The sequence below is a fragment of the Oryctolagus cuniculus genome, chromosome 4 (assembly GCF_051225735.1).
Source record: "Oryctolagus cuniculus isolate XC-2025 breed Fujian yellow rabbit chromosome 4, ASM5122573v1, whole genome shotgun sequence".
In the NCBI taxonomy this organism is placed as follows: domain Eukaryota; kingdom Metazoa; phylum Chordata; class Mammalia; order Lagomorpha; family Leporidae; genus Oryctolagus; species Oryctolagus cuniculus.
Genome location: NC_142870.1, coordinates 174,857,871 through 174,882,547, shown reverse-complemented (window position 1 = coordinate 174,882,547; position 24,677 = coordinate 174,857,871). Strand labels below are relative to the sequence as shown.

Sequence of the window (24,677 nt, the reverse complement as noted above, 5' to 3'; positions counted from 1 at the left end):
GGGACTAGTGAGATGGCATTGGTACATGCAACCTCGATGGGATTGAATTGGAATTCCCTGGTATGTTTCTAACTGTACCGTTTGAGGTAAGTCAGCTTGAGCATGTCCCGAATTGCACATCTCTTCCCTCTCTTATTCCCACTCTTATATTTAACAGTGATCACTTTTCAGTTAAGTTTCAGCACTTAAGAAGAATTGTGCATTGATTACAGTATTCAACCAAAAGTATTAAGTAGAACAAACAAAAAAAAATACTAAGAGGGATAACATATCAAGTTGCTCATCAACAGTCAGGGTGAGGGCTGATCAAGTCACCGTTTCTCATAATGTTCATTTCACTTTAACAGGTTTCCTTTTTGGTGCTCAGTTAGTTGTCACCGATCAGGGAGAACAAGTGGTATTTGTCCCTTTGGGATTGGCTTATTTCACTCAACATAATGTTTTCCAAATTCCTAACAGGGATCACTTTTCAGTTAAAATTTAAACACCTAAGAATAATTGTGTGTTAATTACAGAGTTCAACCAATGGTACTAGAACAAAAAAAAATACTAAAATGGATAAAGTATTACATTGTACATCAACTGTGAGGACAAGAGCTGATCAGGTCACTGTTTCTCATGGTGTCCATTTCACTTCAACAAGTTTCCCCTTTGGTGCTCAGTTAGTTGTCGCCGATCAGGGAGAACATATGACATTTGTCCCTTTGGGACTGGCTTAATTCACTCAGCATGATGTTTTCCAAATTCCTCCATCTTGTTGCAAATGACCGGGTTTCGTTGTTTTTGACTGCTGTATAGTATTTATAGAGTACATGTCCCATAATTTCTTTATTCAGTCTACTGTTGATGGGCATTTGGGTTGGTTCCAGGTCTTAGCTATTGTGAATCGAGCTGCAATAAACATTAATGTGCAGACAGCTTTTTTGTTTGCCAATTTAATTTCCTTTGGGTAAATTCCGAGGAGTGGGATGGCTGGGTTGAATGGTAGGGTTATCTTCAGGTTTCTGAGGAATCTCCAGACTGACTTCCATAGTGGCTTAACCAGTTTGCATTCCCACCCACAGTGGGTTAGTGTCCCTTTTCCCCCACATCCTCTCCAGCATCTATTGTTGGTAGATTTCTGAATGTGAGCCATTCTAACTGGGGTTAGGTGGAACCTCATTGTGGTTTTGATTTGCATTTCCCTGATTGCTAGTGATCTTGAACATTTTTTCATGTGTCTGTTGGCCATTTGGATTTCCTCTTTTGTAAAATGTCTATTGAGGTCCTTGGCCCATCTCTTAAGTGGGTTGTTTGTTTTGATCCTGTGGAGTTTCTTGATTTCTTTGTAGATTCTGGTTATCAACCCTTTATCAGTTGCATAGTTTGCAAATATATTTTCCCATTCTGTCAGTTGTCTCTTCACTTTCCTGACTGTTTCTTTTGCAGTACAGAAACTTCTCAATTTGATGCAATCCCAAATGTTAATTTTGGCTTTGACTGCCTGTGCTTCTGGGGTGTTTTCCAAGAAGTCATTGCCGGTACCTATATCTTGCAGGGTTTTTCCAATGCTCTCTAATAATTTGATGGTGTCAGGTTTCAGATTTAAGTCTTTAATCCATGTTGAGTGGATTTTTGTGTAAGGTCAAAAGTAGGGGTCTTGCTTCATGATTCTGCACGTGGAAATCCAATTTTCCCAGCACCATTTATTGAATAGACTGTCCTTACTCCAGGGATTGGTTTTGGATCCTTGATCAAATATGAGTTGGCTGTAGATGTTTGGATTGATTTCTGATGTTTCAATTCTGTTCCATTGGTCTATCCATCTGTTTCTGTACCAGTACCATGATGTTTTGATTACAAATGTCCTGTAGTATGTCCTGAAATTTTAAAAAAGAATGATAATCTGGTTGCAGTTGGAGAATGGGTTAGAAAGGACAACAAGGCCGGTGCCGCAGCTCACTAGGCTAATCCTCCACCTAGCGGCGCCGGCACACCGGGTTCTAGTCCCGGTCGGGGCGCCGGATTCTGTCCCGGTTGCCCCTCTTCCAGGCCAGCTCTCTGCTGTGGCCAGGGAGTGCAGTGGAGGATGGCCCAGGTGCTTGGGCCCTGCACCCCATGGGAGACCAGGAAAAGCACCTGGCTCCTGGCTCCTGCCACCGGATCAGCGCGGTGTGCTGGCCGCGGCGGCCATTGGAGGGTGAACCAACAGCAAAGGAAGACCTTTCTCTCTGTCTCTCTCTCTCACTGTCCACTCTGCCTGTCAAAAAAGAAAAGAAAAGAAAAAGAAAGGACAACAAGGGAAGCAACAAGATACACAGGACACCATGGGGATGAGTTGGCTGGACCAGTGTTACGGTGGACAGGTTAGAGACACGAGAGCATCAGATGTCTGCTTGTATTTAGGAGTGAAACTGAGAGGACACAAAGATGATGCCCTGCTTTGGGGAAGGCATGGAAACAGGCCGTTCAGAGAGGCAGGAAGTCGGAGAGGAGAGGCGGGAACTAGAAGGAAATGCAGAGAGGATAATGAGTGCAGTCTACACGTGGAGATGGAGATGCTCAGGAGACAGGGCAGGGGCCAGAGGACACACAAGACTCAGGAGTCGTCAGCACAGAAATGACAACTGCAGACAAGGAGGTGACGAGACGCTCCCAGGAGACTGTCAGACGGACTTGGGCCCAAGTACCTGCTCCACCTCTCATTAGGGTGGGACTTCAGAAAGCTTCACTCTGCTGCTCTGTGCTCATTTACATAGTGGAGATACGACCTCATAAGGTACAGGATAGCCGATGTGATAGTGCTTGCAAATTGCTTAACCCAGAGACTGGAACGTAATGGAGTCTCAGTGAATGCCAGCCATGACCAATGCTGTTGAACTTCCTACTATCATTACTATTGAAAAACGACAGGCTGGCGCCGCAGCTCAATAGGCTAATCCTCCGCCTGCAGCACCGGCACCCTGGGTTCTAGTCCCGGTTGGGGTGACGGATTCTGTCCCAGTCGCTCCTCTTCCAGTCCAGCTCTCTGCTGTGGCCCGGGAGGGCAGTGGAGGATGGCCCGAGTGCTTGGGCCCTGCACCCGCATGGGAGACCAGGAGAAACACCTGGCTCCTGGCTTCAGATCGGCGTGGTGCACCAGCCACAGTGCGCCACTGGAGCGGCCATTGAGGGGTGAAGCAGCAGAAAAAGAAATACCTTCCTCTCTGTCTCTCTCTCTCACTGTCCACTCTGCCTGTCAAAAAAAAAAAAAAAAAAAAAAAAAAAGAAGAAGAAGAAGAAGAAAGAAAAAGAAAAAGAAAAAGAAAAATGATGGAGCCCCATGATTCACAATCATGAGTGAGAGAGGAGATTGAGAGGAACAGGCATAACGGCAGGAAAACAAGAGAATATCACCATAGTCCGGGAGAAAGAGGGAGTATTTCCAGGAGACAGTGATCAGAAACAGCCACCAAGACCCTAAGATAAGAATTGAGGGGGGCCAGCACTGTGGCACAGTAGGTTAATCCTCTGCCTATGGTCCCAGCATCCCATATGAGTGCCAGTTCTAGTCCTGGCTGCTCCACTTCTGATCCATCTCTCTGCTGATGGCCTGGAAAAACAGTAGAAGATGGCCTGAGTGCTTGGGCCCCTGCACCCACAGTGGGAGACCCAGAAGAGGCTCCTGGCTTCGGATCGGCGCAGCTCTGGCCATTGTGGCCATTTGGGGAGTGAACCAGCAGATGGAAGACCTCTCTCTCTGTCTCTCCTTCTCACTATATGTAACGCTACCTGTCAAATAAATAAAATCTTTAAAAAAATTGAGGGGTCCCTGAAAGTAGCCGTAAGATTGCTGGGGTCCAGGCAGGGCCTTATATTACTGGGCCTGGGGGTTGAAGCTGCACTCCAAGGGCTGGAGACTGTGAGTAAGAACGAGTTCTTTGTGACTGGGAGGACGAAAGAGGAAAGGCCTGGATGGGCTATGAGTCCAGTGAAAGGTCCCTAAAGTCGCAGGATGGTTCAGAATCTCCACTGCTGATAGGGAGAGCTGGGGGATCAGGACAGGGAGAAAAATGAAGTAGCCAGGAAATAGTGTCCAAGCAGAGGGAGAGGGTTAGTGCAAGCCGGAATCCCCCACTGGGAGGGGAGGGGAGGGGAGGGAAGGGAAGGGGCAGGAGGGGTTTGAAGGCAGGTTATAGTTGGAGGCTTGCTGGGCTGAAGCTGAGGGAGTTCCATCTCCCTCCATGAACGGGGAAGCATGGTAACGGGCTCGCTGCCAGAGGAGACAGGGAGTTTGACATCTCAGACTAGAAGAAGCTGATGCTATGGAAACCGTGTGGCTCCCAGGCGGCACTGGTGCCAGTGGTCCAGGTACAGAGGAACCTGCATCAGGCCGCTCCAGGCTACCTAGACTTGAGGTTCATGGCTGGGATAAGGGAGTGACTGAGCGGACCATGGGTGTGATCTGCTTAGCGAGAGAAGTGCTCAGCCACTGGGCAACAGAAAGTGACCAGGAGGCCCAGGAGAAGTTCAAACAGAGGGGGAAACATTGGACATGCCGGTCAGAAAGTAGGCTGACCCCAGATGAAGTGGACAGTGAGCCGAGGTCTCTGAGGAGAGTGGGAGAGTGCCGGAGCGGTTCCAGAGTGAGGAGAGAGGTCGGGCGGGCAGCACCTGGCTGTGGAGGTGGCCTTCACCAAGCAGGGCAGGTCCTATGACTTGGAAGGGCAGCAGGAGCAGAGTCAAGACCCTGAGCTCCCCAGCATAGCAAGGGGTGAACAGCGCCCCCTGCCAGCACCGCCAGGGGTGGAATCCTGGGAAGGACTGGAGATGAGGGTGGTGGATTCCAGTGCTGAGGGTGGGCTGGACAGGGCAAGCTGTCACCTCCTTGTGGTCTGTTCACTCACACAAGAGTAGACACTCTCCCTGGAGAAGAATGAGAAGATGGAGTTCTCCTTTGGGTCCCCGGGAACTACCTACTTCCGTCGGTTCACTCCAGAGTCGCTGGCACAGATTGAGAAGCGGATTGCCGCCGAGAAGGCAGCCAAGAAAGTCCAGGAGAAGCACAGAGGCAAGAAGGACCAGGAAGGGAAGAGTCGGCCTCAGCTCAACCTGAAAGCCTGCAACCAGCTGCCCAGGTTCTACGGCGAGCTCCCTGCCGAGCTGATCGGGGAGCCCCTGGAGGATCTTGACCCCTTCTACAGCACACACCGGGTAAGAGGGAGGAGCAGGCGCCCCAGTCCTACCCAATCCCACCGGCCCCAGGCCAGGAGCCCTGGCGGATGTAGCCGTCTGCCAAAGACTCAGTTCACCAGAAGCAAGTCTCATCACCCTCACCCTTTGCTGTTCTTTTGGAATCCTGATATTTATGAGAGAGCTAATCAAATCCAAACTCTCAAAAGCAGACGCCTGCTGCAGAGCTGCAGGGAACACTGACTGTGCCCTCACACGAGCTCTAGCTGGGGTCCCCAGAGTGCTAGCTGCCTTGGCAGGTAGAGACCACCGATCTGGGGCTGGGGGCGTGTGGGGAAGAGGGACCAGGGCAGAATCACTGAAGCTGGTGATCTTGGAGCTCCCGGAGTTCCCAAAACTCTTGTAGGGGGTCATGAGGTCAAAACGATCTCACATGACATGCTGATGCCATCTGTGTTTCATTCCCACTCTCCTGAGAACATCCAAAAAGGGTACACAGAACCCCTCTAATAGGGTGGTGACCTGAAGATTCCTGCCTTCTCCAGTGTCCCCAGTCTTAATTTCCAATATCACACACACACACACACACTGAGCCAAAACAGACACAAATAAAAGCCCTGTGAGGTTCCCAATAATTTTTGAGAGGAATACTTTTTTTTTTTTTGAAACCCAAAGTTTGAGAACCACTTGTCTAAATAAGAGCTGTCTGTGACAATTACCCAGACTGCCTTAGACAGCCTACTGAGCTGCAAAAGCGGTAGATTCGACTCTGGGAGTTGGGGGAGGGGGGCAGCCATCGGCCATCTTAAATAGCCTTGTAGAGAAAATACAAAGACAGTATTTTCTCTGTCTCCCCCCTGTTGAGAGCCTGTACCCCCTTCAGTGCTCAGAGGAAACCACAGGAGGGTGAGAGGCAGAGACCCAGGAGGCGGAGAAGGGGCGGACACAGCAGCAGGAGAGCCTCCACTCAGAAGGGAGACTTGGGGTCACCAGGACCCCTCCCTGAGCAGGACGCATCTTTTCAGGCGGGAGTCAGCCTCCTGCCTGTGCAGCACTGCCCGGGGGACCTGCCGCGGTACACAGTTCGTCACAGACTTGGACACAGCTGGGGCAGTGTGGGCGTGGCCCAGAGTCCCCTCACAACTCTCCCAAAGCCGTTCTCACTCTTGAGCCCAAGATGACATCGCTCACGCTGAAAACCGGTGGAGGACGCATTCCTGTTCCTCACTGGAGGTTCACTTTCTGTCTCTGGTTTCATTTCAGACATTCATGGTGCTGAACAAAGGAAGGACCATCTCCCGATTCAGCGCCACTCGTGCCCTGTGGCTGTTCAGCCCCTTCAACCTCATCAGAAGGATGGCCATCAAAATGTCTGTCCACATGTATCCTTTGCACGGTTGCTTTTCCCACATGGTGGAGTCAGCAGTGCCCACTGCAGCCAGCCACAGAGCCTTTCTCCAACCGAGTCCCAGCCCACGCAATCAAGGAAATGCAAAGGCTGTCTATGAGCTGGACGTGTCCAACACCCCAAGCAGTCCCAGACGCAGAGAAAGGGTTGGAGTAGCTCACCGGTGACTGGCTTTACCTTAGACTAACCTGGCCACTCAACTTGCAAAAGGTCCTTTATTTAAGCAGAGTTCTGCTGATGCCTCCAGGCTCTTTCTCCAGTGAGAGAGGCCCAGGACTGTCTCGGGCAGATGAGACAAGCAGGAGTTACCTACTCTCTGCCGGAGACGGTGGACAGTGGCTGCTCACTGGGCCAAAGACCAGGGCTCGCACAGAGAAACAAGAGCAGGCTGTGACAGGCAGAGCAGAGACCACTCCAGTGGATCTCACAGGCCAGCATCTCAACTTACTGCAAAGCTACCTGCAGGTTACAAGTGCCGGGAGGGTGCCTGCTAAGGGGCATGGAATGACTGCAGACACCTAAGTCTGCGTTGGATTCATTGCTTTTTTTTTTTTCCAATGCAAGCTGAAGTCTTAGGGAAAGAAAAAGACTTTGGCTTGGCCTTGGAAGTTCCTAATGACAGATTCAGCCCTAGCTTCCAGGAGGTCGATGTGCAAGATCAATCTTGTCCTGTTGTCAGCCTCTCCTTACAAGACTCCAGCCAACAGGAGCCTTCCCCACCCCTGCCGTCCTGGGCTGCCTGCTGGGGCGCTGCACAGTTCCGACTGAGCCAGCCACCCTGACGGTCACCTCACACCCAGCAGAAATTGTACTGTTTCCTAAAGGTACACTACGGTTTCTCTGCATGGGTTCTGTCTTCATGGCTAACCAGTGGGAGTGACATCTCCAGACTCGATCCTTGGATTTCCAGACTCTATGGAAGGATATCTAATGACAATTCCAGCAGCCCCCCCCCCAATTTGTGAAATATTTCCCGAGTGTGCTGTTACAGGTGCACACGCCTCTGATGTAGGGATAGCATCCCATTTCACAGACAACAAAACCAACACTCAGCGCTTCAGGAAATGCTCCAAGGCCACACAGCTAGTGAAGAGGTCCAGGCTGCATCCTGTTGAAAGCAGTGTCAGTGCAGAGGAAAGAGGCAATTAATGGAAATGAATTAGGGTAATTATTCTCTCAGTGTGCCACCTCTCCTGGAGTAGTTACTGCTTTAAATACACACACACACACACACAATTACCCAGAAATTAACAATAGAGAAATGGCAAACCTACAGACTGTTCCCCATGGATCCTCCTTGAATTGCACTTAGAGAAGTAAGAAACAGCCAACCAGGAGTAAAACCCCTCTAAAGGAACCAAGTGACCAGCGCAACTCTTTATTTATTTATTTATTTATTTTTTGACAGGCAGAGTGGACAGTGAGAGAGAGAGACAGAGAGAAAGGTCTTCCTTTGCCATTGGTTCACCCTCCAATGGCTGCCGCGGCCGGCACACCGCGCTGATCCGATGGCAGGAGCCAGGAGCCAGGTGCTTTTCCTGGTCTCCCATGGGATGCAGGGCCCAAGCACCTGGGCCATCCTCCACTGCACTCCCTGGCCACAGCAGAGAGCTGGCCTGGAAGAGGGGCAACCGGGACAGAATCCGGCGCCCCGACCGGGACTAGAACCCGGTGTGCCGGTGCCGCAAGGCGGAGGATTAGCCTAGTAAGCCGCGACGCCGGCCTTGGAACTCTTCATCTTGAGAGTCGATGGGTTAGTGATTGCTTGGTGGCACTGAGCTGGGCAACAGGTCTGTTGAGGGGTCTCACCCTCACAGAACTCTACAGCTGTGTGTTCAAATCTCACGGACTGGAGAATTCCAAAAGATACCTCTTTGAAGTGTGGAATTCCCAGAGGCCTAGTATTAATATTTCCCCAAAGCTATACTTGCAATCCCCTCTGCTGTGTTTCCGTAAGTAACATTCCACATAGGATGTCATAAGAATCTTAAGGTTTGTCGACGCGGAGGTACGCTTTTAATTGACTCCTTGGGTAGACACTTCCTGCTGTGTGAGCCTCTCTCTTAATTCAACTGTAGTCGGCAGGGAAATGTGGCTTCATTAATGGCCTGTCCCTTTTCAAAACGGCTGTGTTCCCAAGCGACCGTGTACTGCGGGCATTTACAGGGAACTAAAAGAAAGATGCGAATCCTGCCGCTCAAATTGAGCTCACGGAGGGTAAGCGGTGCACCCTCTGGGTCAGGCACATCTCAAGCCGTGCCTCTCCTTAGGAAGCACTGCTGGGAGCCTGACTCCTCTTGAGGAAAGCGTCCACCCATGCTTCTTCCAATCCCTGTGACTCCCTCCTACTTGCCTTCCCCTCTGGTCATCCCTTTGCCTGTCCTCTGCTCCTCCCACCTCTCTGGCTCTTCGGAATTCCCCATGACAGCCTAATCTCAGGTGGAATTTTCTTCCCCAGCCCCGTTTCAGGCACTGCCCTGTGCCTGACTCCACCACCGGTCCTGCCCACAAGCCCGTCCGCTCGGCATCACTGACCTCAAGCTGTTAGGAAGACAATGTGACTAGACGTTGTCGGCCCCCCATGCGTCTCTAACCCCCTGGCTTCCCATTGTCTGTTAGAATGAGAGATGTTTGCCAGACAAGCCACAGGCCACCTTCCACTCCTCCCTCCTCCTCCGGGGTCTGGTAGCAAAATGACCTGACTTCTCCCCCCAGCACTGGGGCTGACCGGCTACAGGATCTTGGGAAAACCCCCCAGCTTTAGCAGGCTGTTTCCCCAGCTCCCCCGTGTAGACCCCTCACATCCACGTCAAAGCAGCGTACGCAAAGGACTCGGCCCAGGTGGGCGCTCAGAGTGCTGGTGACCATGAGACAGGGCCGCAAGCTGAGATGAGGGCATCACTCAGCACCGAGATGATCCTGGTGACGCCAGGAGGATGTGGGGCTCTGAGCGCTTCCTTAACCAGCCTCGCAGGTGCTTCACTTTATGCATCACAATCACCATTATCACCAACTGTGTGTACATGACCCAGACCGAATCTTCAGAGATCGAGTGAGTAGATCTGCTGCCACTGCACCTCTCTCTTCCCTCTGCTGCTGGCCTTTGTCTTTTATCCCGCCCGATCTCATCTGAACAATGCTGACTCCTCTAACCATTAGGGTGTGGTTCATAAACACACAGAAGGTTTTTAACTGCAAGGAGGTACACCTTAGTGTTCTCAACTTTGGCCAAACATTGGAATTCCATGCGAAGATTTTTAAACGCTGGTGTCTGGGTTCAGCCCTAGAGAGTTTGATTTCACTGGTCTGGGGTGTGCAGGACTAAGTATTCTCCTCACCCCCACAACTCACTCACTCTCTATCTCCCACTCACACATTCATCAGGTGTACGCATGAATGAAGTTTGAGGAAGGCCTACTCTGAAAGAACAACTGGAGCAAAACAGAGGCTGTATAATCAGCACATAGCCCAGGAACAGAGCTCACGTTATCGCGGCTCGCACACTGCAGGGCTCCTGAAGTTGCCCGCGTCCCTGGGCTGGAGGAGAGAGCTCTCTAGTTGTCCTGAGGTTGCCCGCGTCCCTGGGCTGGAGGAGAGAGCTCTCTAGTTGTCTTGAGGTTGCCCGCGTCCCTGGGCTGGAGGAGAGAGCGCTCTAGTTGTCCTGAGGTTGCCCACATCCCTGGGCTGGAGGAGAGAGAGCTCTAGTTGTCCTGAGGTTACCCACATCCCTGGGCTGGAGGAGAGGAGTAGAGATCTCTGTAGTTGCAGAATGTGGAGATTTTTCAGAACGCTCATATAGCCCTTCCAGTGCGATAACGAAAACTCTGTCTTTTCCCAATTTTTTTTTTTTTTTTTTTTGGCTACCTATAACAAATTGCATGCCACAATAGAAAAGGTGTTCTCTTTCTATTAGTGGGTTAAGAAGGGGGAAATCATGTGGTCACCTTAGATCAGTGCTGAAAATTATTTGATAAAGTTCAATTTCCATTTTTTGATTTAAAACTCCTTAAAAACTAGACTAGAAGAGAAACGCCTTCTGACACAGGTATTCACTCTTCAAGAAGCAGCAAAATCACGCTCAGCTGTGAGCATGGACACCCTGCCCTTTGAGAACAAAGGGGAACAGGCAGGGATAGCTGCTCTCAGGCCTTCAACTTCGTAAAGGGTCCCAGAAGCACCACAGGTGTTCCAATTTAGAGCTGGTAATATTAAGTACACAAAACATCCTACGGACTCTAGAGATAAATTATTAGAATCAATAAGATAAGACAGCACGATAGGTAGGTATAGGTTAATAGATATAAATCAATTATATATCTAGCAGCAGCAAACAAGAAATATGTTTTCTTTCCAAAAAATACCACTGCCAGCAATTAAAATATTTTGCTGGCACGTAAAGATATCAAGTATCCAGGAATAAGATTATCAAAGTATGATTAAGATTTCTGTAAGCATAATTATAAAAGGCATAGAGTAAAATTTAAAAAAACTAATAAACAGGGAGAAATTTTTATGTTTTAAATCAAAGTCTCAATATTGTAAAAACTCTACCAGGTGACTGGTAAATTTAAGGTAATTTCCAATCCATATCCCAACAGGCTTTCATTGTATTACTTGACAAACTGGTTCTAAAATGTAAATGAAAATGTGAAGAGCAGATTAGAGCCCAGACATCCGTAGGGAGCAAGAAGGACAGAGCCGCACTCTGGCTGCTGTGACCTGCGGGGAAGCCCTCGGAACGGAAAGCGTGCGCCGTTGCAGCAGCAGACGAGCAGCTCACAGACAGACCAATGCAGACCAGGCTTCGCGGGCCGCAGCGGCCCCAGAGAGCCTGCAGCACGTGGTGCTGAACAAGCGGGAACCCCAGAGGGAAGACTGCAGCCGCGTCCCATTGCCACCACTCTCAGGAATCCATTCCACGTAGACAAACGGCTGGCTCTCTTCCGAAGGATGTAAGCAAAGGAAAGCATTTCGGTAACTTCGGGTTAGGAAAAGCTTTGTTACACGTGACACAAGCACTAGCCCCGGGGGAACGACTGACGCAGAATTAGGAACTTGTGCTCACCCAAGGACTTGGACAAAGTGAAGAGAAGCCTGCTGCGAAGACGCCTGTACCACACGGGCATCCAGGGTGCTACGGCCAAGCCCCCAGCTGCAGAGCGGGAGAGGGAATTCAATCAGCACTTCCAAGGGGCTGATGAGCGTCAAAGCTTCCTTAACTTTCTTTCATCAAGAAGATGCAAATTAAAATCACACCGAGAGAGTATCGCAGGCTCTCCACACGAGGAACCAGGGAGGCAGGTGTGGCAGTGGACGGACAGGAAAGACCCAGAGCAGGGGAACCCCACGTGGCTGGTGAGGGGGTGTCGCCGAGACTTGTTTGGAAAGCAGTGGGTCCTATCCAGCAAGGGTGCCAACACACACTGTGTCCCTCTAGTTCCACGCTCGACAGCAATATGTACTGGTGGCCCCAGACGACGCACGCAAGGGAGTTTATGAGCGTGTGCTGAGAGCCAGATCCTGGAATCAACCCGAATAGCACTCAGTCTCGGAGCACGTGAACTGGTCCTGTTATATTCTACACTGGAATAGCGTATGGCAATGAGAATAATAGACTGTGGCTCCGCACCAGACAAAGCCTGAGTCTTACCAACGTGATACAGAATTGGAAAAGTTTCGTAAATATGACTCTATACAAAATGCAGAAGCAAGAAGACCATTTTGGTTCAGATTTGTCTTAATCCACTCACTGTTGCCATGACAAAATCCCTGTGGCTGGGCAATTTATAAAGGAAGGGGTGTATTTGGCTTGTGGCTCTGAAGGCTAGGAAGCCCAGGAGCATGGGTGCAGCGCAGCCCGGCCTCTGGGGAGCTCTCCTCACTGCGTCACACGTGAGACACAGCAGGTGTCTGCTCGGGTCTCCCACCTTCTTCTGGTGAAGCCACCAGTGCCATCACGGGGCCCCAACCTCGTCACCTCGTGGAATTCCAATCGCCCCCCGCCCAGGCCCATCCTCCACGCCCATTAACACAGGGATCCAGATTGTTTCCAACACATGGATTTTTGAGGACACATTCAGACCACCCCAGAGAAGCAAGTGGGAGATAAAACGATACATGAAGACAAGAAAATGGAAGAAACTTAAGAAAACTGTAACCTCCAGGGTGCAGGAGGGAGGATGTAGTTGCAAGGGCTCGTACGTGCTCACGGCGCCCATTTCGTGGTCAGCAGGTTGCCACACATGCTGCTGTGGACCGAACTGCGTCTCCAGAAAATGCATGCACTGAGACTCTAGCCGTCCACAGGAAACTGAGGGCAGCGGCTGAGGCGGAATGAGGTCACAAGAGAGGAGCCGTGGCGCCCTGTGGAGGGGACAGCCACGAGGAGACGCGGCCTTTGCAGACTGACTCGGTGTGCATGACTGTGAGATCAGTGTCTGTCCTTCGAGTCTCCAGGCCAGGTCTCTCGTGATGACAGTCGGATGACCAACCCTCAGCACCGTTTACAGCACCAATCTATGTTTTCATTCTGCATTTAGGTGCGTTTTTATTCTGCATGGTAGATTCATAAGAAAAGGATTTCAAAAAACCAAAATCACTTTTAAAATAAATGACTATCGCATAAAATGCAAAATACTGAAAAATATAAATCAGAATGTAGCTACTAGGTAGAGAAAGCCCGAGATCACGCAGGCCGAGATCACGCAGCACCTAAGAGTTCCGCCCCTCTGGGCTCATTTAATGCAAACTGTTTTTCCTCAACGTGAGTTATCTGGGGATTCTGGTTAAATATGAGGATGGCAAGCGTATGTCCTGCCTCACCCTTTCGAAATGCCAGTAAAACGACCGCGTGGGAATAAGAACAGAATTATTCTAACAATGTATACGGGCAAGGAAAAGGGAAAAGGAAAACTCGGAGGACCAATGCTGCCATGACAATCTTGGAAGACCGGAAGTGGGAGGAAGAGAGGTAAATCACTGCGCAAGCAGGCCTCATTAAACCAAGGGCTTGCAGGGGACGGCGAAAGTGAGGACCCAGCTTTGCACCTCCCACAAACCCCACAGGCCCCGGCAGCCGACAGGACTCAAGAGCATGAACGGGGAGCTGAGGGCGGGAAGAACACCGGGCAGCCGACACGACTCAAGAGCGTGAACGGGGAGCTGAGGGCGGGAAGAACACCGGGCAGCTCTGCCCCCGGATCCCAGCTCCAGTAACGGCAGGAGTTAGAGAGTGTTCTTTAAAGTTCCTAAATCAACGCATGGCACAGTCATTGCGTCCAGCAGTCCAGAGGGGAGCACAAAGAACACTGACAACAGGGAGATGATGGCTAAAACAGAGCGGAAAAGAAAGAGAATTACCAAACAGGAATACCAAGAACAACATACTAAAGTGTTAGTTATATAGATTTATAATAACCTTATACTTATTAAGAGCATCTCTAAAACAAAAATACAAACTATTTTAAATAACAGAATTGGACACCAAAAATCAAGCAAAGAAAACAGCAGATAATGAAATGTATTTAAAGCTATTAAATGTAAAGCATAAGGTAATATATGCAAACTACGACTAAGCAAAATCGTCATGTTAATAAATGTAAATGGATTTAACTCACACATATTTTTAAAAATTCATATTGTATTCAAAGTGATATCCAACGTTATGTTGAATAAAAAATATACTCCACAAAGTGATACTGAAAAGCTGAAATTAAAGAATGTGCAACAAGACAAGACAAGACAAACAGAAAAGAAGCAGGAGTCACAGTCCTAATCTCAGGAAAAAGGGAAATTAGGCCAGGAAGTATTAAGCAGTACAAAAATGACACTCTGCAATGCTAAATAACCCATAATAATGATGTTTGCAACAAATATTGTGGCAAGAACAGTTATAAATCAGAAACTAAGTTTAAGGGTAAACAGACAAAAAACACTGTAGGGACAGGAGAGTTAAATGTCTTTCAGGCAACAGCTGATCAAGTGCACCAGAAAGTACAGGAAGTTACAGACGCCCTCACTAATAATTATGAATAGCATGCAGCAAATTCTAGTCCATGAGAATGGAGAATACACTTCCTTTTCAATCACCATGCAAATGACCTGCTATGAAGCTATGACAAAAACAACAAGATCCAAAAGGTGGACAAGAAAATTATCCCAGATCACACTGCAATAAAATAAGAAAATAATAACAAAAGCAGACAAAAGCAATAAGTGGATTTTCTACTTGGTAAGTTTGGAAACTTCCCTCGAAGAATTCTTGAATGAGGACAAACTGCAGACTAAAAGCAGTTTCATCAGCGCCCGTTGGGTGCAGGTACAAATGAGCCCCCAGAACAATTCATAGCACTGAAGTACAGGGTATTAATATCAGTAAAAAGTGAAAATCATTTAAGTACTTAACATAAAACTAGAAAAAGAACAATAAAACAAATGAAAGGAAAACAAAAAGAAGAAAGTATAAAAGAAAAAATTAGTTAGAACATAGAGAAACAGATCTAATAAATCCAAAAGCCACTATAAAAATATGTACAAGACCTTATACTGAAAATGACTAAATATTTTTAAGAAAAAGCTTAAAGGGCCTAAATAAATTCAAGGACATCTCATGTGAATGGATTAGAAGACTCAGTAATGTTAAAACATCAGTGCTGCCCCAAAAATCAACGGGCTCCCAATAAAAACCCCACACGTAGCTGTTTTGTAGAAATTGGCTGAATGGACATTACTTGCTTGGAGTAAGCAAAACTTAACTGTGAATCGCCTGACAGACATCGCGTTGTTGCTAGTCAGCACATCCTCTTATTTGCTGGCCCAGCTAATTTTTTGGTGAGCTCACTTATGTCCATCTCTGTACACACCATGTGGGTAAATCTGAGGGGTGAATTTCCAGAAGTGGAACTGCCCGGACAAAAGGACATGTGAATTTCATTTTTGAGATATTCCCAAGTTATCTTTCAAAGCTATATCAATCTTCATTTCCATTAACATTAAATCCATTCCCTGTGAAGGATTTGTATTAACTGAATTATTGACACAATTTCCTTTGTAAGCACACCAAAAATATATAAAATATCAAAACCTACCTATCTGGTCCTAGACATGGAGACTTGTGGGACAGGTGCCTGAGAGCGCTGTGCCTATGGAAATTATTGGCCTAGATTCTGTTTTTGCAGTGCAGGCTGGTAACAGCCACCAGCTGTTTCTGGGGCCCAGAAGACAGTAAACACCCTTGGGGGTAAACTGAGGTTCCAAATATCACATCGTGATGCTTGAGGGAGAATTAAGTCGCACGCAGTGAGGACTCAGGAGCCCATCTGTTGCCATGTTCTCATACCAAGTGGCCCCACTCCTTATCTTCCCTCCCTGTCGTTATCCTGCTCAGAAAGATTAGCTTCACACCACATCAGCTGATAAGTGTAGCTCCCTCTCTCTCTGCTTGTGGGGAGATGGAGATACATAGTCCATGTTTCAATAGCTTCTTTTTTTAAGATTTATCTATTTATTTGAAAGTCAGAATTACAGAGAGAGACAGAGAGGGAGAGAGAGAGAGAGAGAAAATCTCCTATCCACTGGTTCACTCCCAAATGGCTGCAATGGCCAGGGCTGGGCCAGGCTGAAGCCAGGAACCAGGAGGGTGCAGGGGCCCAAGCACTTGGGCCATTTTCCACTGCTTTCCTAAGAACATTAGCAGGGAGCTGAATTGGAAGTGGAGCAGCCAGGACTTGAACCGGTGCTCAAACGAGATGCCAGCCCTGCAGACGGCAGCTTAACTTGCTATGCCGCAGTGCCAGCCCCTCAATGCTTTCTTGTGCTCAGAAAGAAGCTAGAGATCCAGAGAGGCCACAGAGGGGAAGGACATTCTAGATTGGGCACTAGGATGAGATGAAGGAGGCAGGGGAGGCAGAAGTGGTGAGTAAGTGTGACCAGAGCAGAACGCCCCTCCCTCCATGCCCTGGGCCCCCAGAGCAGCACAGAAGGGCTCCTGGTCAGCCCTGCACGCCCATCTCCAGCCACGCTCAGACTCTGGGCAGATACGGGACTGATGGCAGCCACGTGGGTGCAGGGAACACCACAGTGGAAAGGAAAGAATCTGTGCAATGGAGCTGGAGCTGTGGCAGCCGGGAGCACAGGCCTGGCACAGCGAGCAAAAAGCAGTAACTTCCTGTCTTTTCAAACGTGCAAAATGCTATCAGACAGTATGTGTGCTTTATCCGGCTCTTTTTAAAAGATCGATGTTCTTATCTGATGCTTTTTTCAAAAAATCAATTTTGTTTCTGAGATTTGTCTAAATGGATACATATAGATATGTCTTTTTTTTTACTTCTATATTGTATCCCATGAATGTATTGTGTATTTCTGGCTAAAAGTCATAGTTTTCCTCTCTGTATTTAGGTGTTTCATCCTCCTAGAATTTATGTTTGTGTGTGCATAGCATGAGGTAGTATTTCCTCTCTGTATTTTCCCAGCCTCATCTTCTTAAAAAAGGATTTATTTTGTTTGAAAGGCACAGTTACAGAGAAAGATAGAAAAAGAGATATTCTATTTGCTGGAGCACTTCCCAGGTAGCCACAACAGCCGGGGCTGGACCAGGCTAAAGCCAGGAGCCTCAAACTCCATCGGGGTCTCTCATGTGGGTGGCAGGGGCCCAAGCATCTGCGCCATCTTCTGCTGCATTCCTAGGCACATTAGCAGGGAGCTGGATCAGAAGGGGAGCGGCTGGGACTCAGAACCGGTGCCCACATGGGATACTGGCACTGCAAACAATGGTTTAACCCACTGCGCCACAACACCAGCCCCAAGGGTCATATTTTTACGCTCTTTCTTACAACACTGTTGCAGCTTTGATTGGAAATGCACTTTATTACCACGGGAAGGGTCACATACAGAATGTGAAACCTCACACATCAACATGGACTATCTGTTAATACATAGAGACATCCTTTAATTTTCCTTAACAGTGTTCTATAAAGACTTGTCACTGGGTACACTGCACTTGTGATTGATCTTTAAACATTTATTTTTATTTCTAAAATGTCAGTGTGCTTAATTTCTGTATATTGACTTTTCACCCAGCCACCTCGCTGAGCTCCATAGTAAGTGATATTTCTCCGTCAGTCCTCTTGGGTTTTTCTATTTAGATAATTCTATCATCCAAACGTGCTGCTTCTTTCCGATTCTCATGTCACTCATTTTTCCTGTCTTATTGGGTAGTACAGGACCGTTAGCATCATGCTTCACCAAAGCCTTAGCAGTGCGTTTTTCTCGACTTCAAAGGTCGTGCGTTTAATGTTTCACTGTCATCATGGCGTCTGTGGTATTCTCACCACTGCTCTTTCTCAAGCTGTGGAAATTCGATTGTTAGTCTAAGATTTTCATTATGAGTGGATGTTGGCTTTTTATCAATACTTCTGTATTTATTAAGGTTGTCCTATAGTGTTTCATCTATTAATACAGTAGGGTACAGTAATGGATTTGCTAATCTATTTTTAATGGTTCCAGCTTGCCCATTGTGCTGGATTCAGTTTGCCAGGATGAATTTCATTTGATGTATCTGGGAATGGAACTGGCTTATAATCTTCTATAAACTGTCCCGTGTGGGGCTCCAACTGTGCCTCGCTGCTTCTTTCTTACTGTCCTCGGGAGCTCCACATTCTTCTCGCTTACTTTCAGAGCCACTCAGCTCTCTCCATCCCATACAACATGTCTCAAAGAGTGATCGAAGAATCTCTGTGGTCACCAGAAGTCTCTTAGTAGCCATTTAATCGTTTGAAAGACTCAGAAGAAAAATAATGCAATTATTTTATGCACAGATAATTTAAAAATCCGAAATGCAGGATTAGTCGTGATTTTCATAGAATTTCTCACTTTTTTGTTCATAAAAGCAGTTGTGTTCATCAAAGACTACAGTGCGTGGTGGTTAATATGAAGTGAATGGCAGGCACAGTGACGATTTGCTCCCCAAATGGTCGCAACAGCCAGGCCTGGGCCAAGCCAAGGCTGGGAGCCGGAGTTCCATCATCTGCACAGCAGAGGCCCCAGCACTGGAGCCACGAGCCACTGCTTTCCCAGGAGCATCAACAGGAAGCTAGACTGGAAGCAGAGCATCCGGATCCAAACCCACAGCCCAGTATAGATGCTGGCGCACAAGCGGTGGCCTGACCCACGACACCACAGCACCAGCTCCAGGAAGCGTTTCCTAACAATGTATTCCTTGTCATTTGCAGTTGTTTACATTTGTGAAACTTGCATTTGCCAGCATTACTTTTGCATTGCATAATATCCCAATTCACAAAAATGAATCAGCACTTCAAAAGTGGTCTGCTAAAATGTAATAATGAGAAAAATTTAAATATATATCCTACAACATGAAATAAGGTCACAAATATAAGTAATAAATAGACTCCATCACAAAAATAAAAATGTAAACCTGGCTTGAGACAGGTAGGAAATAATCTCACAAAAGCAGATAAAAATATAGAAGAAAACAGAAGCCACGGCAGTGAATAAGTTACTGAATTTTGTGAGACCAGTGATCCCTTTGCCTTCATACCTACTTTATGATCTAACATTTGGGTCAGAACTTCCAATAAAGCTCATCAACCTCACTCTTCAACCAACTGGCCGTGTCTTGTAGAAGCACAAAATGAGTCTTCTCGGGACAAAATTATCAAAATCTGATGAAAAGGTGAGAAGACACCGACACTACAGAGCTAGCATTCATCCTCCTATCAAAATCAGGCGCAGTCGCACTCTTGCTGCTAAGACAGGAACTCAGCTCCAAAATTACCCACAAAGCTGCGGTTGGAGGGGAGCAAGAGCGACTGGTGGAGTCCCTTCCTTCGAATCACCGCACTCCTTGCAACGTCACTGGCTGTGACTCACGGGAGCAGACAGACACCTGAGTGGACAAGCTATGAAGGGCACAGCAGTCAGCAAAGGCTCACACAAACGTGAGGGGCGGGCTCAGTGACTGTCCTATTGTCAGGAAGCTGATTTTCAGAGCTGAGACCTCTCGTCTGGTTAAAGGTTCGTTTTAAACTATGCAACCGTCTTTAAAAATGTGTTGGCTTTGCACATTATTCACGGCTGTCAAAAGGTGCAACTATCCCAAACTTCCATCAACAGGTGGGGGATAAGCAAGTTGTAGTCAATCGATAAACAGAGGCTGCTGTTCGTCCCTAAACACGAATGAGATTCGGACACAGCACGCAACTTGCGAAGCAAGCCTGAAACAAAGGACAAATCCTGTGTGCCTGCACCAACAAGAGGCGTCCGGACTCCCGGGGACAGCAGGCGGAACAGCGCTGTCCGAGTGGAGGATGGGAGGGACTGTTCACGGCTCCCCTGCCGTTCGAGGTGACAGGAAAGATCCGGAGAGGTGCATGCTTACTGCATTAACTTCACACTTAAAACGATTCCAGTGATCAATCTGTCCTGCATACTCTACCAAAGCTGTATGGAAAAGCGGACACAAGGCCAGTGCTGCGGCAGTGTAGGTTAAGCCTCTGCCTGTGGCACTGGTATATGGGCACCAGTTTGAGTCCTGCTGCTCTGCTTCCAATCCAACTCCCTGCTGGGCCTGGGAAAGCAGTGGATCACGGCCCAAGTCCCCGGGCCCCTGCACCCTCCTGGGAGACCCGGAAGAAGCTCCTGGCTCCTGGCGTCAGCCTGGCCCAGCCCTGGCTGTTGTGGTCACCTGGGGAGTGAACCAGCAGATGCAAGACTCTCTCTCTTTCTGATTCTCAAATAAACAAATATACAAATAAGTCTTTTTAAAATATTTATTTACTTGAAAGATAGAGTTACTGAGAGAGAGAAGGAGACGCAAAGAGAGAGAGAGAGAGGTCTTCCATCCGCTGGTTCACTCCCCAAGTGGCCACAACGGCCGGAGCTGGGCCGATCCGGAGCCAGGAGCCAGGAGCCTCCTCCGGGTGCAGGGGCCCAAGGACCTGGGCCATCCTCCACTGCTTTCTCAGGCCACAGCAGAGAGCCGGATCGGAAGTGGAGCAGCCGGGTCTCGAACCGGATTCCATCTGGGATGTCGACATTGCAGGCCGCGGCTTTCTTTACCCACTATGCCACAGCGCCACAATGCCACTATGCCACAAATAAATCTCTAAAAAAACCAAAAACCAGGCATGTGGAACTGACACTGAAGCAGGACGTGCCACAGGACGCTGCTTCCCGCCACTCCGCCGGGCCGGCACAGCCCGGAAACCAGCGGGCCATACACGCCTCAGGACCGCTGTGTGCGTGGGAGGAGGGCTCACGGCCACGTGGGGGGAGGGCTCACGGCCACGTGGGGGGAGGGCTCACGGCCACGTGTGGGGAGGGCTCACGGCCATGTGGAGGGCTCACGGCCACGTGGGGGGAGGGCTCACGGCCACGTGGGGGGAGGGCTCACGGCCACGTGGGGGGAGGGCACACGGCCACGTGGGGGGGGGCTCACGGCCACGTGGGGGGAGGGCTCACGGCCACGTGGGGGGAGGGCTCACGGCCACGTGGAGGAGGGCTCACGGCCACGTGGGGGGAGGGCTCACGGCCACGTGGGGGGAGGGCTCACGGCCACGTGGGGGGAGGGCTCACGGCCACGTGGGGGAGGGCTCACGGCCACGCGACCGCGTCCGCTCTGCCTGCAGGGCCGGGGGCGCGCCGAGCGACCCGGAAGCCCGGACACGCCTCCGCGGTGTCCGGGTTTACACAAGCACTGCCCCGGGACCTGCCAGCATCGGGGAGACGCCCAGTGCACAGCGCATCTGCAATGGCTGAACGTCGGGATTTCTCCAAACTGGAGCGCGGGGAGGGTGAGGCGGTTCCCCGCGGGCGCCCGGGACTTTCCCACTCACCAGGGAGCACGCCGCCGCCTGCGCTGAGCCGGCCCTTCAATTCCAGCTCGCCGCAGTCGAGAACGGTCTCCGGACGGCCCTGCACGGAACCTCTAGTCTGTGTTGGCTCTGAGAAGCCGGAAACACCTGCCACAGGCCCCCGCAGCCTCCAGCTCGGAGTCGGGGACTTCTAAGTTAGGAAAGCTGCAGAGCGGGGGCGGCAGACAGCAAGCTGTGGAAGCTGACAGGCCCCGGGGCACACAGCCCAGCTGACGTGGGCCGGCTCAGAGAGACGGCTCCAACTCCACGGCTGGACTCCTTCTTCGCTCTGTGGCGCCATGTTCATCCACCTGTCAATCAGGCGACCCCTGACCAGGAAGTACCGCCTCTCACCGCGACGTGGGGCGGAGCCACGTAAACACGTCCGGTTTTCCCGCCTATAAAAGGCTAGGGAGACCGGAAGTGCACGGTCTCGCCTCTACTGGACTGAGGGCGGACACGGCAGGGTGTGGTCATTCCCTTCCTCTGGCCCCGTTCTCCCTGAATGGAGCCCTAATGAGCCTGTGTGTTTACCTCACTTTGTAAATGAAGTTGGTCACACTGCACGCCGCGTCTGGGCCTGGATTTGGAAATCTCTAAGACAAGGGCCTGGAAGAGTGATTTAGGCCCAGACCCGGCCCAGACACAGCCAGAGGCCGCTCCACGGCTGGCCTCAAACCCGAGCTCTCCTCTCACGGGTCCGGAGGCGACCCGGTTAGTAACGTCGAGGTTCCGCTTGCTTTCCGGGGAAGTGCCTATGCAGGCTTGAAGGTCGCGTGGTCCCAGCCTCCCGGCGGCTACCACTCGGCTGCCGCGGGGTTCCGCTCACCCTTCCCCGTCTCCGGCCATCCCAGGCCAGGTGGCTTGCGACGGGCTCCCAACTCTGGGACCTGCTTGGTTTCGCCTCTCCTGGGGTGGCAGGGGAAGCGCCGCTTGCTGTTCGTTGTTCAGTCGCCGCGTCTGTATCAGCCTGGATTGTGCAGACGTGGCGTGCAGAGTGGCGTGTGCATGGAATGACCAGACACGTTTTCCGCTCCCTGAGCTGCAGCGAGCAGCGCTTAGCACTCGGCCAGCGAAGGTCGGGGCTGTGTCTGGGCGGAGCGCAATCCTGCCTGCGCGCAGCGCGTGGCGCCAGCTGGTCCTGCCCGCCCCTTGCCAGTCGCTCTGGCCCCGCAGCTCCGGCCTGTCCGCGCCCTGGGCACCGCCGGGGCTCCCCGCTTCCCCTTAGCTTGGCTCTGCCAGCCACCGCCCGCGTCAGTGACTGGTCGGTGAGCCTGCGCGCACGCTTCGTAGCCGGTCGTCCACACTCTGGTCTCCGAACGCTGTGTTGCCTGCGTCCTCCCTGCCCTGCGCCTGTTTCTGAAAGCTGCTCTACCAGTCGTTTCAGACGGCTGGCAGGGCGGGGGGAGGCAAGGGCTGTGTCTGGCCCCAAGTCTCCCTGCGTACGTCTGCAGTCACGGAGCTGAGTTTCTGTGATGCGCCCGCAGTTCATGGGTGCAGCTGAGTCCCTGGGGTGCGTGGGTCTCGAGGGAGGCTCCCCGCGGCCAGCTTGCTAGGAATTCAAATTCTTTTGGAGAATACTTGTTTAGCTCTTTTGCCCATCTCTTCACTGGACTGCTTGGCACTGGTTCTTGTTTCGGTTCCACATAGATTCTGGATGTCGATTCTTTGTCAGATGAATACTTTGCAAATATTTCTCCCGTTCAGTTGGTTATCTTCACTCTGTGCACGGTTTCCTTTGCTATGCAAAAGGTTCTTTAAAAAGAAAAAAAGACCTTTAGTGGTGCCTGCTATAAAAACAAAACAGAAGTAGAGACATGTAAAAAGGCGGCAGCTGGAAAAGCCACGGCCTGCAGTGCCAGCCTCCCACATAGGAGCCAGTTCAAGTCCCGGCTGCTCCACTTCTGATCCAGCTCCCTGCTAGTGCGCCTGGGAAAGCAGCAGAGGATGGTCCAGGTGCCTGGGCCCCTGCACCTGCGAGGGAGACCCAGAGGAGCCTCCTGGCTCCTGGCTTCAGGTCAGCTCAGCTCCGGCCGTTACGGCCATTTGGGGACTGAATTGGTGGATGGAAGATCTCTCTCTGTTTCTACCTCTCTCTGCAACTCTGTGTTTCAAATAAATAGAATGAATCTTTAAGGGGGGGGAGGGGTTGCACGGAGCTGGTCCCCTGCCCCGTGCGCCGCCGTCAGTCACACGAAGCCCTCCCAACCCGTGTCTTTCTGTGCCTCCCTGGCCCTCCTCGTCTGCGTCTCGTGTCCTTGCCTTGCCCTGTTTCTCTTCGCCACCTCAGTGATGCTCCTTGCGCATTTTCCCGGGAACAGTCCCAGCAGCCATGTCTCCCCCCTGAAGGCGGAGGAGACCCCGAGCTCTGTCCCTCGTTAACTCCTCTCCGCCCTCCTCCCCAGGTATGTCTTCACCGTCATTTACACCTTCGAAGCGCTGCTGAAGATACTGGCCAGGGGGTTCTGTCTGAATGAGTTCACTTACCTACGAGACCCTTGGAACTGGCTGGACTTCAGTGTCATCACCCTGGCGTGAGTATGTGTGTGTGTGTGTGTGTGTCCGAGTGTCCGTGTGTGTGTCTGTGTCCGTGTGTGTGTGTGTGTGTGTCTGTGTCCATGTGTGTGTCTATGTCCGTGTGTGTGTCTGTGTCCGTGTGTATGTCTGTGTCCGTGTGTCCATGTGTGTGTGTCTGTGTCCGTGTGTCTATGTCCACATGTGTGTGTCCGTGTGTGTGTGTCGGTGTGTCTGTGTGTCCAAGTGTCCATGTGTGTGTGTTCGAGTGTCACTGTGTGTGTCCGTGTGTCTGTGTGTCCGAGTGTCTGTGTGTGTGTCTGTCCGTGTGTGTGTCTGTGTCCATTTGTGTGTCTGTGTCCGTGTGTTTGTGTGTGTCTGTGTCCGTGTGTGTGTGTGTCCATGTGTCTGTGTCCATATGTGTGTCTGTATCTGTGTGTGTGTCCGTGTGTGTATGTGTCCGTGTGTGTCCGTGTGGCGTTGGCAGCTGTGTTCAGGCCCCTACACTACGGACATTTCCTCATCTCAGCCGAGCTCCCTCCTTTGGCCCCACAGGGCCTGGGATTTTCTCCCAGGAGTGCTACTTTGGGGTCACGTTGCAGGGTTAGTCCCGTGGGCACAGGAAGTCAAGGATGTCAGATCTGGACCGTCGGAGGGCTTGGTGTTGCACCTGCCGACAAGGCCTCCTGCTGAGGTGTCAGTGACTGGCTGGCTGAGCCTGTGTGCACGCTTGCGTA

The 24,677-nt window shown here is 50.4% G+C and overlaps 1 protein-coding gene across 1 annotated transcript in view; it reads left to right on the top strand.

The window, feature by feature from the left end:
- The first annotated feature begins 4,876 nt into the window (after positions 1-4,876).
- Positions 4,877-24,677, top strand: part of SCN10A (sodium voltage-gated channel alpha subunit 10) — a 90,222-nt gene continuing 70,421 nt past the window's right edge. The window contains exons 1-4 of the mRNA XM_089331375.1: positions 4,877-5,172; positions 6,415-6,533; positions 9,534-9,611; positions 23,832-23,960. Coding sequence (XP_089187501.1) covers positions 4,903-5,172; positions 6,415-6,533; positions 9,534-9,611; positions 23,832-23,960 — 596 coding nt within the window. The 5' untranslated portion in view covers positions 4,877-4,902. The remainder of the gene's footprint in view (positions 5,173-6,414; positions 6,534-9,533; positions 9,612-23,831; positions 23,961-24,677) is intronic.